This window comes from Equus asinus, chromosome 15 (genome assembly GCF_041296235.1).
Source record: "Equus asinus isolate D_3611 breed Donkey chromosome 15, EquAss-T2T_v2, whole genome shotgun sequence".
NCBI lineage: Eukaryota > Metazoa > Chordata > Mammalia > Perissodactyla > Equidae > Equus > Equus asinus.
The window spans coordinates 2,713,277-2,732,226 of NC_091804.1; the positions used below are offsets into that span (position 1 = coordinate 2,713,277).

The 18,950-nt window shown below is 55.4% G+C and overlaps 2 protein-coding genes across 2 annotated transcripts; one reads left to right on the forward strand and one right to left on the reverse strand.

Moving 5' to 3' along the window:
• The first annotated feature begins 793 nt into the window (after window positions 1–793).
• THBD (thrombomodulin) lies at window positions 794–6,001 on the forward strand. Its single transcript, XM_044748343.2, has one exon. The coding sequence runs from the start codon at window positions 2,474–2,476 to the stop codon at window positions 4,196–4,198; it is 1,725 nt and encodes a 574-aa protein (XP_044604278.2). The 5' UTR covers window positions 794–2,473; the 3' UTR covers window positions 4,199–6,001.
• On the reverse strand, window positions 4,681–18,303 carry SSTR4 (somatostatin receptor 4). The gene is given in 5 exon segments (XM_070485472.1): window positions 4,681–12,540; window positions 14,871–15,031; window positions 15,636–16,220; window positions 16,223–16,826; window positions 16,828–18,303. Coding segments are annotated over 3 exon segments (1,161 nt in total). The 5' UTR covers window positions 17,356–18,303; the 3' UTR covers window positions 4,681–12,540; window positions 14,871–15,031; window positions 15,636–16,191.
• Between the last annotated feature and the right edge of the window lie 647 nt (window positions 18,304–18,950).

The following is an 18,950-nucleotide window of genomic DNA, read 5'->3' on the forward strand; positions in this document are numbered from 1 at the left end:
CAGACAGGTTGGCCCAAGACCCCGGGCACCATCCAGTTTGCACATGGACTCAGCTAAGGGCGCTGCCTCAGACTTCCCATCTTTTCCTTCTCAAGAATCAGTAATGGGCTCAAGGAGACCTGAAGAGGACATCCCACCAGAACCCATCCAAGAAGTGACCCAGACTGCTGCGGGGCCAGAGGTTGGTCTGCTGGCCCTCAACCTCCTTCAGGGCTGCAGGCTCAGGAGGGCCCGCCCTTTGTTTAATGCTTAATGCTGTCTTGAAATTCTCCTTAAGTTTTGATCAAGGGGCCCTGCGGATTGTGCAGCTGATCCTGTCCCCTCCCTTGTGGCATGCACCAAGCCAATTTACCCCACTTTCTGAGATCTTTCCGCAGTGTTCCCGCAGGGCTCCAGCCCATATCTGCAGGCTCCGCCCCCAGAGGGGCTGCACCCCCCAGGCGTGGGCGGGCTGAGCCCAGAAGTCACGATCCCCATCTCAGCCCAGGCAGCCAGGGGGCGTCAGGCCACCGCCTGCCCTGCTTGCACCGGGACAAATGGACGCTCCAATCTGAAGTCGGTCCTTCCTTCGCCCAGAGCGGCAGTCGCGTCTGTTCCGGGGAACTTTGGCTCTCAGTCTCCATGCCGCGTTCCTGTTGTTTCCGCGCCAGGAGCTGAGGCAGCTCTCTCAGCACAGAGCAGCGCTCAGCGCTCCCAGTCCCCCGCCCCCGGCGTCAGAGCGTGGAGGGAGGGACCATCGCACCTCCTCCGTTTCATTTTCCAGGTGTCCATGCCCCACCCCTTTGGTCACTATCAGTCAGTACTGCGCGGCCGGCAGGTGCTTGTCTTTCGCTTGTGAGGACGTCACACCCTCCTGGTCTCTTTCAAACTCTGGGCTCTCCTGGACCAGGGAGGCAGGCCACCTGGGTAAGCCGCGGAATCTGCGCAGGGCTTCCCGGGAGTCGAGTTTCCTGCCCCAGGGTGAGGCCTCTGTGTTCCCCACACGCTTAACCCTTTTCAGCCCTGGTTCGGAGATCGCCAACTTCTTTGGCTTTGTTTAGAGCTCATCAGCGCCGCCTCCTGGTGCTTCGTTGTGAGTGACCATAGCGGAGAGACCACATAGGATGTTAAAAAAGAAAAAAAGTTTGCCACTCTCGGTTATGCTCTGGACCCTCCCCTCCGCATTCTTGGCAAGTGAATAAGCGGATAAGGTCGAAAAGTGAGAGATTTCCATCTCCTCCTCCCAGCTTTCCCCACCCTGCCTGTCCACAGGACCGCCCCTCTTCAGTGCCCTTTGCAGCGCAAGTGGCGTTTATGTACATCTTTGTATTAATCCGACTTCTCAGCTAAATAGAAAAATCCTTAACAGGTCCGAGTGGGACCCGATTGGAGCCCGCAGCGCCTCCCCGCGAGGGCTCCCCTCGCGCCCCGCTGGGGCTGCGAGATGGACCATCCCTCTGGGAAAGCGGAACGAAAACAGACCAAACAGGCTGACACGCACCCCATCAAGTTCGCCCCTACAGGGGGGCCTGCCACTGCCTCTGAAGGGTGACAAGACTTGGAGCCCTGACAGTATCCCCACGACTTTCCCACGCGACCAGATGAGGTCTGGCTTTGGCAGCTCGCGCTCAGGGACTTCTGGATCCCCAGCTGTCCGAGGAGGGGGGCGCGGCGGGGGGGGGGGGACGGCTCCGTATCCGGCCAGTCCAACCCCCTTCGCCCGTTGTCGCTCCAGCCACACCCTCTGTCTTCTGGGGCCAAGCGCACCTCCTCTGGCCTAGGGCGGGGTCCAGCCAGCTCTAGTCCTCGCCCTAGGCAGCCCCTCCCTAAATCCTCTTCCTGGCGGGCCACCTCCTCCCAGAGCCCTGCAGGTCTTGGGCACTACCTCCTCCGTCCCTCTTCAAAGCCCTCCGCGCTCTGGTCTTTTCTTCCTAGTGTTCTGCAATCTAGGCTTTCCTTGAAATCGGTGGTAACAACACATTTTTGAAGAACAAGAAAGAGGACGGGGAGATTAGGAGAGACTGCGGATTATGCCTCTTTTAGGGCTGGGCGCGTGGGGGCCCGAGTGGCGGGACCGAGGACTGTCGCCTAGCGGACAGAGGTGCTGTCCCTCTGCCGCGCTTGCGCTTAGTGGCCCCGCCCGGGGACATACCAGCGCCCGGGCTGGGTTTACTCATCCCCCCCGAGGTGATCCCAGGCGCGAGGGCGGGCGCAAGGCGTCCGCAGAACCCAGTAATCCGAGAATGCAGCATCAGCCCTTCCCACCAGGCACTTCCTTCCTTTTCCCGAACGTCCAGGGAGGGAGGGCCGCGCACTTATAAACTCGGGCCCCTGCCCGCCGGCATGTCAGAGGCTGCCTTGCCTGGGTTGCGCGCCGTTGCCAGACGCGTCTGGGCTGGGACAGACAGGAGCAGCTATCGCCAGCGGAGCCCTGCGCCTCTCGTCGCGGCGCCTGCGCTCTCCCGGGGGCCTGCACGCGGCGCGTCTGGACAGCATGCTCCGGGTCCTCCTCCTCGGCATGCTGGCCCCCGCTGGCCTGGGGCTCCCGGCGCCCACAGAGCCGCAGCCCCATGGCAGCCAGTGCATCGAGCACGACTGCTTCGCGCTCTTCCGGGGCCCCGCGACCTTCCTCGCTGCCAGTCAGGCCTGCGAGAGCCTGCAAGGCCACCTGATGACCGTGCGCTCCTCGGTGGCAGCTGAGGTCATCTCCTTGCTACTGAGTGGCGACGGCGGCGACAGCCAGCGCCTCTGGATCGGCCTGCAGCTCCCGCCCGGCTGCGGCGACCCAGGGCACTCTGGGCCCTTGCGCGGTTTCCAGTGGGTTACGGGCGATAACCGCACCAGCTACAGCAGGTGGGCGCGGCTCCACCGCGACCCGGCGCTTCTCTGCGGTCCGCTTTGCGTCGCAGTCTCGGCGGCCGGGGCCGCTGCACCGGGCGAGCCGGCCTGGGAGGAGCAGCAGTGCGCCGCGGAGGCCGACGGCTTCCTCTGCGAGTTCCACTTCGCAGCCTCCTGCAGGCCCCTGGCCGTGGAGTCCGCGGCAGCCGCCAGTGTCTCGATCACCTACAGCACCCCGTTCGGGGCCCGCGGCGCGGACTTCCAGGCGTTGCCTGCGGGTAGCTCCGCCGCTGTCGCGCCCTTCGGAGTGGAGCTGGAGTGCACGGCGCCTCCCGGAGAGGCCGAGGCGCGCTGGAGCCGGGAGGCGCCGGGCGCCTGGGACTGCAGCGTGGAGAGCGGCGGCTGCGAGCGCGCGTGCAACCGGAGCGCCGGGACGTCGCGCTGCCTCTGCCCCGCCGACGCCGCCCTGCAGGCCGACGGGCGCTCCTGCGCCGCGCCTGGGGAGCACTCCTGCGACCAACTCTGCGACCATTTCTGCGTCCGCAACCCGGACGTGCCCGGCGGCTACTCGTGCATGTGCGAGACGGGCTACCAGCTGGCTGCCGACCAGCACCGTTGCGAGGACGTGGACGATTGTAAGCTGGTGCCCAGTCCGTGCCCGCAGCGCTGTGTCAACACCCAGGGCGGCTTCAAGTGCCACTGCTACCCTGGGTACGACCTGGTGGACGGCGAGTGCGTGCAGCCCGTGGACCCATGCTTCGGGACTAACTGCGAGTACCAGTGCCAGCCTGTGGGTCAGAATGACTACCGCTGCATCTGCGCCGAGGGCTTCGCGCCCATCCCCCAAGACCCGGACCGGTGCCAGATGTTCTGCAACCAGACTGCATGCCCAGCCGACTGCGACCCCAATAACCCATCTAACTGCCAGTGCCCGGAAGGCTACATCCTGGACGACGGCGTCATATGCACAGACATCAACGAGTGCGACAGTGGCTACTGCCCGGGCGAGTGCCGCAACCTCTTTGGCAGCTACGAGTGCATCTGTGGGCCCGACTCGGCCCTCGCCGGCCAGGTTGCCACTGACTGTGACCCCAAGGATAGCAAAGGAGACGACGAAGACAGCGGATCTGGGGAGCCCCCGGTCAGCCGGACTCCCAGCACCACGGCGAGCCCCTCGCCGGTAGCGCCCCTGCATTCGGGCGTGCTCATTGGCATCTCCATCGCAAGTCTGTCTCTGGTGGTGGCGCTTTTGGCGCTCCTCTGCCACCTGCGCAAGAAGCAAGGTGCCATGCCGACAGAGCTAGAGTACAAGTATGGGGCCCCAACCAAGGAGGTGGTGCTGCAGCACGTGGGGACGGAGAGGATGCCTCAGAAACTCTGAGGGGCCCCCCTCCCTGACCCAGGTGTGGGTTTGGCCTTTGCCTCCCTCCCGTGTCCTCTCCCCTCCCCCAGCCTTACTCCCTGGCCACCCCAAAGCACCTTAGCTGGCATCAGAACCGGAGAAGACCCTCCTCACCTTCTTCTCTGATTCCACACGAGGCTGGGGAGTGGGCATTGGAAGGACTCCACGCCCCAGCCATTTCCGTGCCATCGTCGCACAACTGGGCAAGCTGGCAGTTTGATGATGAAGACACAGACTGCAGAGTGTCCCATGCCCCCACCATGGAGGGCGAGCCTTACGGTAGGCAGCCTTTGGGGCAGACTGTGAGCCCCCGGACTAGTGAGTGTAATGAAGTCATTGGTAATGACCAACATATTTATTTTTTAAGTATTTAGGATCTTTTTCTTTTGCTTTTTTCCCTTCCTGTAGGTATCTCTCCCCCCTCCCTTCCCTTTGATCTTCCTTCTCTCTGTATTTATATACTCCTACTTGTCATGTGGCAGTGGAACCATCTTGGTGAAGTTTTCCCCCCAGCCCTCTTGCATTTATTAAGCCGAGCCCTGTATGTCCCCTCATTCCTCCGAGTTTTCCCCTCTCAGGAACTCAGCCAACCCCCCCGAGTCACCTGCCCTGCGTCAGACCCCTCTGCTCTGACCTGCCTGCCTAGGCAGAGCCCCTGTGTGAGCCAGAAACAAGAACTCTACACACAAGACTGGCTGGGGTGTGCTCTTGCACCAGAGTTGCTAATTTGTCTTGAAATTTCAGGCTTCCAGAGCAATATCATTTTACCAAGGTTAAGATGGGAGAGGCATTTGTTAAACTAACGTTGCTGGGCTGTTATAGGAATTCAACCCCAAGGAGTTTTTTATTTTCTAAACAGTGAGCCTGGGTTTTATTGTTGTTGTTGTTTTGCTTTGGACTGAAAAGTAATAACTGTTGTTAAGCTTCTTATACAGTTTCTTTTTCCATGATGATGATGATGATGATGAGTTATTTTTGACAATGTTGAAAACGTTCACATGATTGCTCTCGATTGAGGGAAGAAAGAAGCCCCTCCCAGGAGACAGCTGAAGACAGTTTTGAGCTGTGTGATCCAGGCCAATTACCATTTTGGCTCCTCTCATTGTTCTTGTAATTTGTAGGCCAGCTCTACTGGTTCTTTGGGATTGGGGAGCCTAAGGATGGAACCTGAAGAATGCTCAGTGAGGGCCCCACCTTGATCAGGCCCTTGAGAATTCCTCCCACGTCAGAGACGCCTTCTAACGCTGTCCACTAGGAACGTGGTCCCTAGACAAGAAGCGGAGGCTGGCTGGGAATGCAGAAACTCCGGCCCCACCCACCTACCGCAGGAGAATCTGTATTTTAACAAGAGCTGCAGGGGGTTGTCTGCCCAGTATAGTTTGAGGAGAACTGTTCCAGATTGCTTCCAACATTCTGGAATATTTTAAATATGGATCAGTAATAAGTAGCAGGCCAAATCAGGCCCTTTATTCTCAAGAAACTGAGGAATTTTCATATTATGGCTTTGCTTTCTGGTAGAAAGACTAGGTACACACCTTTAGACATTGCTCCACAGGGGAGAGAAGTTCTTCGGTTCAACTAAGCTACGAACGAAATCACGCTTCAGTGTGTGGAAAAAAATGTATGATATAATGTATCTTTTGTGATGCAAAGGTTTTCTTCTACTAGTTTGTAAACTCAGCACATTTGTACATAGTTATTTATTTATTGGAGATAAACTAGAACACAGGCAAAACCCTTGCTTATGACATCACATGTAGAAAATAAACAAATAAGAGAGTGTTCTTGGGTCGTGTGTCTGTTCACATCCCCTCCCAGAGGCCCACACTTTGTATCATTAAAGGAGGCTCACCAACAATGTAGATGACATGAGGTGCATTTAAAGGCTGCTCCACACCCCATCCAGCTCCATCTGCTCACGGCGCCATCTGACTTTCAGAGATCTTTCCAGAGGACATTGTTTTCACTGTAGAAGGACTTCATGTTATGCCTGTGTGCACAAATATTTATTTTTTCCTCTGTAACCATAACAACTTCATGCACAGGATTTGTGTCTATGCATTTTAAAACACATTATAGGATTATATGTTGGGATGAGTTAAAGAAACAGTCTTTCTCGGGCATCTCCAGCATCCCCGCTGTGTGTCCTTCTGGATATGGTTTGGCATTATCTGCTTGCTGAGCTATCCAAACACAACAGTCATGAGGGGTCTCAGTCTGTGGCTTGAATTCAAACAATCGTTCCCACATGCCAAGGTTTTCCACAGTGTTAAATCATTCTCATTTCTGTTGGAGATTAGAAACTCTGTCTTTTTAATACATAAATTTCTTGGGCGCCTTTTCCTGAGTTGGTCGAACTGGCTGAATTTTGTATGCAGTGCTCTGAAAGTCTTCATAAAGCAGAAGTTGAAAGAAAATCAAGTTCAGTCAAATATTCCAATATTTGTATACATCTGGACGATGCTGAATTTCTCAGTTTTAAGCCGAGCAGTTACTGTCGTGAAGGTGCAGTTGCAGATTTCAGCATCCTCTGCCGATGAGCTTGCAGCTTTGCTGTGTGTAGGGGTGAGGGGTGGGCGGCTACTGTGTGCGGTGCCCTCCTGAGATAACGAGTTGAACAATGTGACTTTGAGGAACTTGGGAGACTGGCAGAAAACCAAATTCCGTTGTGGGTACATATGAAGGAAGAGCTCGATGAGTGGAGGCAAAGCAGGTACAGATAAGCTGTCCTGGGAGGTCCAGAGGAGAAAGCGATACCTTACAAATTTGTCCTCACTACCCGGTCTTGCATTTTTCACAAGGGTCTGCTCCCCAGTAGCCGTCAAATTGACTTTTGAGGGCTCATTGCTTTAGGATTTTTTCCTCCAGAGGAGGGGTATTTTCTTAAGGACACAAGAAGACCAAAACACACTTTCAAGATCTCGAGGCAAGAACCCTTACTGGGGCATCTTGGACCCCAGAACACTAGCGGGGTGGGGGCCCAGACCCTCCCTAGCCCCCTCACTTCCTGTCCCATGGGAGATCAGCATCCCTGTTTATAGGCCTCATCTGCACTTGAAATTCGCAAAACAACTAAGGAATCACAGCCTTTCTTTGAGAAAGACACCAAGACCATATACACAAATCAGTCAGCTGTAAAACCTATCCTCCAGCGTTTAAAATGAGGGTAGACTTTATGGAACAGGGGCCTTCAGTCAGCCTGGATGGTCCGTGCTTTCTGTTCACATTATTGGATAGCCAGACCTGAGGGAGAAGCCCAGATTTCAGCAAGTGGAACATGTTTGCCGAGGATGCTCTGCAGCGCTCAGGGCCTGAGGGGAAAGGCCAGGGTGGTACTTCTAGGTAAGTCAGAATTTGATTTATGAGTCAAACGGCTCTTCTCCCCCCAAGACCTAACCCCTTTTCTTGGATTAGTTCAGCAAATATTTACTGAGCAGGTACTGTGTGCCTGGCACGGTGACAGGTATGGTGACAAGCCCCTGTCTTGAGACGCTGACACTCTGGTGAGGTGACAGACATAAGACAAATGATCGCCTCCAGACTGTATTTAACTTAGGAACAGTGATACGAACTGAGGAGGAGGAGGACAGCAGAGGACGGATGAGACTGAGAGTAGAGGACTGGAGAAGGTGCCTTTGATGAGCTGACACTTAACAGTAGACCTGAAGGGGGGGCGGGGCCTAGTCAAATGCATAGTGTAGGGAGAGCTATCCTGGCAGAAGCAGCAGCATGTGCAAAGGACGAGGCTGAAGAGGTAGAAACGGAGAGCTAACAGCAGAGGGGACTGTATGCCAGCTCAAAGATGTGGAATTCTAACCTAGGTGCCAGTGGACCACTCAAGGAGTTTTAGTAAGAGCATTCAATTTATGTCCTGAAATTGTCTGGGAAGGTAACAGCCACTTCTGGACTTATTTACATGTGCCCACGGACAGAAACCTGCAGTTTCCCTTGTCAGCGTCCAGCAGGGCTAACGTGGAGTGTGGGGTCAAATACACCTGGATTTGCATCCCAGCCTGACCCCTGGTGGTCACGTGACCATGGGTACCACACCACCTCTCTAAGGCTGTAAAACGGGGTGCCAGCAGTGCCACCTCCCAGGGTTTCCATGAGGATGAGATGAAGTGAGCTAGCACAGGTTCTGGCACACAGCAGGTGCTCAATAAAAGTTACCTTGTGCACCAATAAATTAGTGGATGTAAAGTTGGATAAAGAACAAGGTTACATTGAGGTTATATCTCGAGTGTCTTGAGGGCAAGTTCCAGGTGGTGGGGAAAGTGGAAAGTGTTCTTTCAAGGCCAGGTGCAGTCACTTGGAAGGATGCTGTCAACCCTGGTGGGATTTGGGGCGTCAAGCAGAGCTTAAGGCGGGGGATGTTTGCAGGGGGAGAAGCAGCCCCCGGGGAGCTGTCAAATCCTGCCCCCACGTCTATTCCCCTCATCACAAGGCCCATCAAAGTAGACAGGTGACGAGGTCCCCTCCATTTTGCTCCCAGGGAGGCCACAGAGAAGGAGAGAGCACACCACAAAGTCCCTGCTTGCTTTCTCAGAGCCCAGAGGAGAAACAGAAGACTGGCTTCAATCTAGGCAGAACCCAGGGCCGGAGGTGGGGGGGGGCGGGGAGAGGCTGCACGGCCCACAGGCTCACCTTCGGCTGCCACGTGGGGCCCTCAAGTTTAGCAACAGAAAGAGGAGCCTGCAGAAAAGAATCCTCAGTTCAAAATGATGCTCAGGCCCACTGGTCTGCGGACACCCGCAGCGCAACTTTCAGCAGATTCCCAACCTTTCCAAACGCCCGCCACACTGGGGCACGAAAGCGGGAGGTGGGTCTGGCACCTAAACCCCCATGGGAGAGTCTCAGACACTTCTGTGACCCCGCTGTGACTGAATTTCCTCCCTGGCTGCACGTCAGAGACCGTCCACTCAGAAGCAGGGACGGCTGCCATCCTCACCTTCTCAGGGAAGGCGGCCCGTCAGCTAGAGGGCAGGGCCTTCTGGAACTCTCCTTCAGTGAGACGCGTGCGCACTCATCTTCCTTTTTCTCTGCGAGGGAGAGAAGAGCCCAAGCTCCGAGTGGAGACTGTCCGTTGATTAGGGACTAGAAGAAGTAAGGTCTGCAGGCCCAGAAAGCGATGGACATTAGGACCAGGCCCCGAGAAGAGTGGGCTAGGGCCAGACGGTGGCTAGTGCACTTTATTTCATTTCTTTTAAAAATTACGATATAATTGACATACAGTGAAATTCACTCTTTTCGGTGAATAGTTAGTTCTGTGGGTCCTGAAGAACACATACATTGGTGGAACCATTGCCATCATCAGTATATAGAACATTTCATCACACCAGAAAGTTCCCTGGTGCCCCTCCCCTCTACTGCCTTTGGAGTTGTCTACACATGGTGGATGAGGCTGTGTCCTCTCTGACAGCTCCTAGCCCTTCAAAATCTCCCCACACCTAGGATCCTGTTTTCACACTGAAGCACAAAGACGAGCTCTTCTAAGCGATGACCGGGCCGCCTGACTCTCCCTACTTTCAGCAACAGGTTTCCGTGAAACCCAGCTCGTGTGTCTCCAATGCCCTGCTCATTCGCCCTGCGTTCTGGACTTGTGCTGCCTCAGACTCTGGCAGCCCACCAGCAGTGTGTAAAGAAGCAGAACAGCAAGACGCCAAACCCCACATCACGCAGTTTCATGGAGGAGGGGAACGGAGGGGGCTCAGGGAGGAAGGAAGGCCAGTGTGAAGGAGATGGTGCCGCCTGCTTGCATCGCATGAGGCAAATCACTGCTGCACTCCTTCCTGGGGCTCCTGGGCATGGCATCCTGGTTGTGGACAGGGCCAGGTGACAGAGGATCCCCAAGTTCTAACTTTTGAGGGCTCCTGTTGATCTTGTGTTAATTGAGGGTTAATTATTATATCATCTCTTCAAGGAAAACTGAGGTTGCAAAGAATATAACATGTTAGCATCGCGGTCATTACTCAGCGGGGGATAGCCTAGCTCATTTGAAAACACATCCCCTGACCTCTTCAGGCATTTCTTCATAAAATAACACAGGCGACGCCCAGCTCTCACTCCTTCTTTTTCTGAACGTGCGCCTGGTTCAGCGCTCTCTCTCTCTGTTTGGAGAGAGACTTTCCTCCTTTTCTGGTCAGCAGGTTCAGATGTAGGCAAACAACTGATTTCCTCTCACAAGAGAAACGAAATATTATTTTAACATCAGTTTCTAACAGAATCAAAATCCTTTTCAGCGCGTTTTGAAAGCGTGATTGCGAAAGACAAAAGAAGCGAGGGTGCCTCCGGCAAGTCAGACCCACTGCCCAGGAGCCCACGGCAGAAGGGGCGCAGGGATCCAGGGAGACACACCGAGACTCCAAACTGGGGTCCAGGACGATAAGGCCCCTGGTCACAGGCCAGACATTTCCCTGTCCACCAGCTTGAAATTAATCTTCTTTTAAATAGGACATTTCATGACCAATATGACCCTGAGATGGAACCTCTCCTTTCTGTAGCTTCCCTGCATGGCAGCCTCTCTGCTACCCTCCTGGACCCTCCCTCTGTCTTCACACTGCGGCTGCCCCAACTGCGTATTCGCGGGCTCTTGGAGTCAAGCAAACCTTTGCTGAGCCACCCAGTGAGGGAGAAAGGGGCTTTTCCACAGTCTCCTGAAACGTGCCCTCTTCCTCCTGCCTGAATCTGATCCAATCTCCTTGAGAACAGGGGCCTGCCTCCCATGAACTCTTTGGAGATCTGCAGCCTTGCACACCATCACCCTCATAATCAGGGCACACATTGTTAAATTCCTCTTGAAATGGTGATCAAAACCAAAAGTGCCATTTTTGGTGATTCCTTGCCAGAATTTGACTCCTGTCTTTCCTCAAACATTCTCTCCCTTCTCGCGAGAGATAGGACTTCAGGAATCCAACAGTAACATGGGGAGAAAGGAAAGTCCGGGCAGGGCATGGGGCGAGTCCCTACTTCTCTGTTTAATTTGTCTGAATTTCCAGAGTGTGGACCTGGCCATGATAAACTTGGAGCTAAGATGGGTGGAGCAGCACAAACCCAGCAGCGAGCCGTCTGCAGGCCCACGGCAAATGGACACGATGGTCCTGATGGGGCTGGCTTTCAAGGGATACTCTGCTCCGCGAGGCTTCAAGGGAGTTCTGAGCCCTGGCCTGGAGGGGAACCCTACTCTCTCTCCACAGGATCTATGTTAGCGCGATCAGGGTTCCCATTCTATGCAACACAGTTAATGATCTTGGATTTTGGTTATACTGGCTCCCTTATTGTCAGACATGCCCCTTCCTGTTAGACACTAAGCCAATCCATTCATGTGATGGGGACCCTCCCTCCCTGTCGACGCAAAGTTGATGAAAGTTGAAATGAGAAGAACACAATCCTTCTGCCAACCTCTCCATGAAAAGTGGAGGGCACATGTGCCCCCATGTGACAAGGACTCAAGAGTTGATGGGTTTCTTTGCCAGGTAGACTCAAGCCTCTCATTAGAGCCTGTCACCACTATCACATGTCAGGGTCCTCAGTCATTAAGGGGGCTTATGAGGCACTGCTGGTCAGGGGCTGCCAACACCTCCAGCTGACTGGGCATCACCCGTCCTTTATTCTAGTCACCTTGGGCACCTGCAGTAACTCCTTCTACAGGCCCTTTGCACATGCCTTTCCCTCTAAGAGCCCTTCACACCTTCCGCCACACCCCCTGTTCTTCTGGTGAATTCCCAGCAGTCTTTGGAGGAGGTCATCTCCAGCAACCTTCCTGGGGAAAGCTGCCCTAAAACAACGTCAGCTTCTTTCAGTACATCATCTCATGGAAACTGGATTCCTTCCTGGGTAGCTCTTATCTCAGCTTAGAAGTGAACTCTCATTTCTGTAGTTATCTGATTAATGCCCATCTTTTGCCACTAACCTCCAAGGCAGGAGGGCAGAGAGCTGTCTGCAGAAGCTTCCCCGGACCTTGAAGCCGCTGTGTGAGCCGACAGCAGCAGCCTTTAGTGTGCTGTCCGCAGGCACGCCCATCTGCGCACACCTCCACAGAGCCGAGCTTCGGGGTGGGGCCGGCTGACGGTACGCAGCACTGTGGAGCAGTCACAGAGCCCGGGCATTAGGACGATGACATTGTGCTTACGAAATCTGAGGCTATTCTGTCATCTACTCAGGGTAAGACTGTGTGACAGGGTCGCAGAAGAGCTTCGATCCCCAAATTTGCAGGCATTTGCCCCAGTCACTGCTCAGGCTCCCGTGTCTGATGTCGGAGGCAGCATGGCCAAAACCTGCCACATCTGGTTGGTTTTTCCTTGATATCAGTCAGCCTTTAGCACCTAAGGAGGTCGAGGCATGATGTTTTCAATGAAAGTGAGTCCAGAATATAAATATGAATATGAAAATATCACCTTTGCTCAAAGACATAGTGCTGACAAACGGGGCACAAACTCTGACGAGTGACCCCTTGTTACACCCAAATACCATCTGGAAGAATTAAACACCTGACTCATCGCTGAGCAGTAAATTAAAGGCAATTTTAAAAGGCAAAGCAAGGTCACAGATTGAGGAGTACCTGCAGGCTGATTCTACCTGTGAGAAAAAGGATGTTTTCATCCCTGTTGCAGCCCAAAGCTGCTACTACCAGTCTCGGTAGGCAGAGCAGGACTATTGTGAACACCTGGCTGACCCACAGGCAGGTGACATGTGTAAGTGCCCTCAGGACCCGTCCCCATCACTGACCTCAATTCACTGCAGTCTTGGTGCACACGAACCATGAGCCATGAACCATGAGGGAGGGTTTTTGCAACCAGCAGTTACAGAGGCCTCAGGGTTGACGCCAACCACCGCCAGCAGCACTGCTGACGGGCTCTGAATGCATCCCCAGACAAGCGCTTGGGATGCTTCGCTGCTGCCGACTTGTTAAGCCCCAAGAATTGAGGAGGCTCTGCAGCTGAGGAAGGGAATGATCAACAGGGCCCACCCTCTCACCCCCAACCGTCCACTGCAGATTTATTACTCCGGGGTCAAGGGCAGAGTTAATGCTCATTTTTAACAAGTGATAGAGAGAATACTAAGCATAGAAGAATGCTGACTTTCACCCTCCCACTGCCTCGGTGAGCATCTCTCTCCAGTGTTTTTGAGAAAGCAGAGTTTACAGCTGGGAAGAACTCACAACTAGCAAGCTCTCTTTGTTGCATATTTCAAGTGGGAAACTGAGGCTCAGAGAGGTTAAGTCTAAGCTAACGGGGCCCGGTTGCAGCTGAGGTCCCCTGCCTCCCAGGGACTTTTCTTTCTACCACCTCAGGCTGCATCTCCTTCAACCATCACCAACTAAGTTAAAAAGGTTGCATTTTTAAATACTCAGCTGGGCATGAGTGTTGCCAAGACTCCTGGTCAGTGCCTATCTTGCTCATCAGAGAGTTGGCCCAGTGTGTCCCTGTGGGAGCTGAGGAGAAGGACCCCGCTGTAAGCCTGGGTGGTCCTCGCAGCTCAGTTCAACTACGCTTGCCAGTGCCCACCCTGCCAGGCATGGCCAGGCACTGGGGAACAAAGAAATAGTTCAATTTTAAAGCCAAGAAGTTACGGTTACACAAGGCCCACAGACGCCAGCACCGATTCACTCCAGACGCCCAAGGTAACTCTAGTGGGTACGGACAAGTTAGGGCCAGTTGATGTCTGTGTGTGCTTGCGTGGGCATGTGTGTCTGTGGGTTCCAGGGCCTCCATGCCTTAGTGGGAGTTTCCAGTGCACAGCCGTGTCTCCAGTATGTGGGACAGACTTGGCTACACACTGTCTCTCAGAGTCAGAAGTAGACCACCGCATGTACAGACCCTAGAGACCTCTAGCTCCACCTCGCTCCCCAGCCCTGAGACACACTGATCAACGCCAATCACGGCTTACACACCATTCTGCTGGTGGGCCGTGTGGAGTGGGCATATGCCCAAAGAGTTTTGGTAAGGCCACTTCTCTTTCATTCAGTACAGGAGCAACTGGAATCTACAGCCATATGGAAAAAGCATAAGGTCAGATCTGTAAGAGCCACCCAGTGCTGGTCCTGGAAGGACCTTCTGAGTTTACAGGCAGAGCTCTGAGGACCCCTGGCGGTGTGCAGTCACTCGCCTGAGCCACACAATGCTGGTATCTAGGACTAGAACTCGGCTCTCCTGCCTGTTTCCCACACGCCAGGCACCTGCTCACGTCAGGTAGAGCTCTGGCTTTGGCCCGAGCACTCCAGGGAAGAGCCTTGCTCTCAGTGGGGAGCCCTGGTCCACAGTAGAAGCAGAGCATTGCCTCAGGCCCTACTTCCGTCTTCTTTATCCTCCCAGCAGCCCCCGTGCCCACCTTGGAATGCCCGCCGGCTGCCCGAGTCAGGCAAGGTCTGCTAGTCAGACCGGTCCAGGATGCTCTCTCTTGAAGCCCTCCCACCAGGAAGCAGTGAGCTTGGCGAAGCCAGCCACTCTGAAGAGCAGGGGGATCTCCTCAGCTATCCTTCTCCCCGCTCCACGCATATCTTCCTCGCACCATCAAGACCAGGCCAACCACACCCAGAAGTGCCTCTTGCTGTGCTAAGCCAGGCGGAGACCCTGCGTAGCACCTCATGCATGTGTGATAGCATGTTTTCACCCCAGATCCCAATACGCATTGCAAGCCCTTCCTCAGCACCCACCTCTGCCTTTAGTGGAAAGCAGGACTGAAGCTCCTCTTAAGATGACATTTTCTGGGCCAGTCCAGTCGTGCAGCAGATAAATTCACATGTCCTGCTTTGGTGGCCCAGGATTCGCCAGTTCCAGTCCTGGGTGTAGACCATGCATCACTTGTCAAGGCACACTGTGGCAGGCATCCCACATATAAGGTAGAGGAAGATGGGCACGAATATTAGCTCAAGGCCAATCTTCCTCAGCAAAAAGAGGAGAATTGGTGGCAGATGTTAGCTCAGGGCTAAGCTTCCTCAAAAAAAAAAAAAAAAGAGATGATTTCCTTTGGGGAAAGATAACTTATCTTTGGGTTAACATCAGGCAAAAACATGGCTTTTCACTGTGTGCAGCCTACATATGATCTGCATTTGTATTATCTGCAATATTATCTGCATCTGGCTGACGTTTGCATATTGACTTTTTTTAAACAGTGTGTGACAGAGCTGCCTCTTCTACCCCAAATCTGGCTGATTTCCATCTGCATCTGCTGGTCCTCTTCTCCCTCCCCAACGCCCCTCCCACTCACCACCACAGAATAAACTGCCGCCCTGATGAGGTCTCACGCTCTCACACCAAAGGGTCAGGTCAGAAATCACATCAGAGGAGCTGGATGAGATTTAGCCTGTCTCTTTTGTCTTATCACTGACCTAGTTTTACGCCTTGTAACAAACCCCACGTCAAGTGTCTCCAAACCTTTTCTACTCACAGGAAGCCAGGGCAACCAGGATGACACTTACAGTTGCAGGCAGGCATTGGCCTGGGCGGTGACAAAGTCAGTGCCCCAGGCTGCTGCACACAAGTCTCGGAGCACAACAGCCCAGGACAGAAGCTAAGGGAGTGTGCTTGGAGGCATCTTCCTTCCTCCCTCCCCTTTCCACACATGCAGAGTCTGCACAGAGCAAGGGCGCTTGGCCACCTCCATCCTCCAGACAGTCCTCTCCCAGGCAGAGTAACAAGCGGCCTGTAGACGGCCATTCATCCCCTGCATCATCCTGCTTCCCACTCCTTGAAAAACAACCAGAGGTTCAGGAACAATTAACATCCTAGACGAGTTCTCAGAGGAGAACTCCCCAACGGAGGCATCCTGCTGAAAGCCAGAGTCCGGGGCAGAGGAAAAAGCGGAGGAACTTTGAAGCTCTTGGGGCTGGCACGCAGACTGCTGGGAGGAGGTGGCTGTGGGGTGAAGAGGTGGTGGTTCTTGGGCGAGCATTCAGGAGAGACAGCCTGCTGGGCTGTCATGGTGGTGCAGACCCCTTGGAGGTGGCCACACTGGGTGGGTGTTGAAAGGGCTCTTCAGTAGGTAGCAGTCCTGGTGAGGGGACCTGCTTGCGGCTGGGTTCTGGTTGCACTGCCTCCTGCTGGCAGGGCAGCTGGGGACATATGCATCCCTCCCCACCTCTGCTCTTGAGAGCAGTGGCAGAGCAGTCCAGGGGCTCTTCCTCAGCACTGCCAGCAGCATCCAGGAGGCAGCAGCACAGGCAGAGAGCCCGCTGGAAGGAACGGCGGAAGCTGTCAGAGGGCAAGCCGTAGAGGATGGGGTTGGCACAGCTTTTGGCATAGCTGAGGATGAGGGACACCTGGTTGATGGTGGCATCAAGGCCGGTCACAAACAGGTTCAGTAGCTGCACCACGTAGAAAGGCATCCAGCAGAGCACAAAGACGGCCACCACCATCAGCACCAGACACGTGATCTTCTCTGAGTGCCTCAGCTGCTGCCAGACAGCACGTAGTGCCACTGCCCGCATCTTGCCCACAATGAGCAAGTAGCATAGCCCAATGGCCAGAGCAGGCAGCAGGAAGCCCAGCAGGAAAGTACAGACCACGAAGACCGTTGACCAGGCCGGGTGCGGCCAGTGCAGGTTACAGGCCACGGCCTGGCCGCCCCGAGCCGGCCTGGTGTGGGCAAAGATGGCAATGGGCAGGGTGACCCAGCAAGGACGCCAGCCACGCGCCCAAATTAATGAGCTTGGCCACGCTGGGCCGGCGGTAGGTGGCGGCGCGCAGAGGGTGCACCACAGCGACCTAGCGGTCCACGCTGAGCACTGTCAGGCAGAAGACGCTGGTGAACATGTTGAGGCCGTCCATGCTGAGCATCGTGCGGCACAGCACTGACCGGAAGGGCCCGTGGCGCAGGGCGACTGATGAGGCCACGAAGGGCAGGCTCAGCTTGAAGAGCTCGTCCGCGACGGCTAGGTTGAGCAAGTAGATGTTGGCAGCTGTCCTCATCTTGGCGGAGCGGAGGATCACGAAGATGACCAGGGCGTTTCCCACCAAGCCCACCAGGCACACGAGCGCGTAGATGCACTGGATGACGACTATGCCCGCCGCCCCCGCCGCCCCCACCGCCCCCGCCGCCTCCTTCTCCTCCGTTGGGGCGCGGCTGGAGTTGGCCGCGGGAGGCCAGGACGCCTCGAGCCCTTCCTCGCCCCCAGGCGGCAGCGTTGAGGGGGCGCTCATGTCCGGGGGTGCAGTCCGGGGCGGCGGGCGCGCGGCGGAGCCGACGTGGCGCAAGAGACCGCGGGCGCCGGCCCGGGGCTCCGGCGCAGTAGCGCGGCTGTCCCCGCTCCGCCTAAAGAGCGGCGGCGGCACCGCGCGAGCGCCCCCCAAGCCCCGCGCCGCGCGGCATCCTCGGCTCCTGCTCTGCTCCGAGGCTCACCGGCCGCTAGCCCCCAGGGATCCAGCCCCGCCCCGGGTCCCTCCGGGGTCCCCGCCGGGCCTCCCCTCTCCGCAGCTCCTCGCCTCAGATCCCGTCTTCTTCAGCCCTTTGCCGGGCTACTCCCCTGCTCAGCCACCGCAGCCGCGGGGCTGGGAATCCCTGAGTCCCCTGGGTGGGTAATGAGGCTCTCCCCCTCCCAGGGATGGCGGGGACCTAATCTGAGCACGCAGAGCCACTTGCCCCGCACTTGACGTCCCCCCCTTTCCACCCTGCCCCCTGTCCCCTTCCTCTTCTGGGGGAAGCCTGCAGGGTCTGTCCTATTACTTAACTCATTTTATAGAGGCGACACCTGAGGCTCCCACGGGCGTCGCGGTGAGTTCCATGTCTGTCCTGGGCCCCAGGCGCCTCCCCCCAAACTCCAGAGTGCGAGTTCACACCCCTGGCTGGACAGTCCCGGGCTGGACCATCTTGGCACTGGGCACAGCAGAATTCGTGAAGCGTGGGTTTGCCTTGGAGAATTATCTGCAGAGTGGCGCTGGCCCTACTCTGTGGGGCGGTGGCCTACTTGAGCTGCAGCAGTCCTGAAAACCCGTTGATGCATCGAGAAGTGGCCCCCAGGTCCCAGGGTGAGGTCCCAGCTGCTATGCTGGGTGGCCCGGCAGCTGTGGAGGGGAGGGCATCAGGATGCTTGAGGTCAACTGGAGGTGTCCTTTCAGAGGAGGTGCCATCATCCAAGTGTGCGCAGCACTTATGCAACACAGTAGTTGACCCCAATCTCTGTCCCCAGTTTCTGCCATCCAGATGGACTCATCTGAAAGATTTGTCCTAGGAATCCCTTTGGCCTTTGTGCACACTCCTTAAATGGGTCTGTCCTTTCCTTTGGTCCCATTCTCGTCATTGTCCTAAGGGAGAAGCCCTCTTGGGGAAGGAGATGGCTTCTTTGTCATTCCAGCTGGTGCAGATGTTTCCGGGAGGGAACTTCAGATTTGGGTGAGGAAAGGAGAATAGGGGCTTTTTTTTTTAACTCTGGGGGGCAACCTTAAATGACCCCTCTGCAGATAGCCGCCCCTGGGCCCAATGGGAGGTGTCCGAGGGCTGTTCAGTACTCCCGGACCCCTACTTCTGCTGTCCCCCTCTCTGTTTAATGCCCGGCCCCTCCCTTCCCTGAAAATGTATGTCCTGTTGTCCTGCCTCACATGTGAGCCTTGGGAATCTTTCCCATCTCTACTTTAGAGTTTTCCTTATAACGTTTCCTGATTCTGCCCCCTCTCCCTCCACACGTACATACATCTTGCAGCAAATTAAGCTAGCTCAATAAGATACATATGTGTCGCTGTCTTCCATGGTTGTTAGAAAGCAGTCCACATTATGAGTGTGACGCATGTAACTTTGGGAA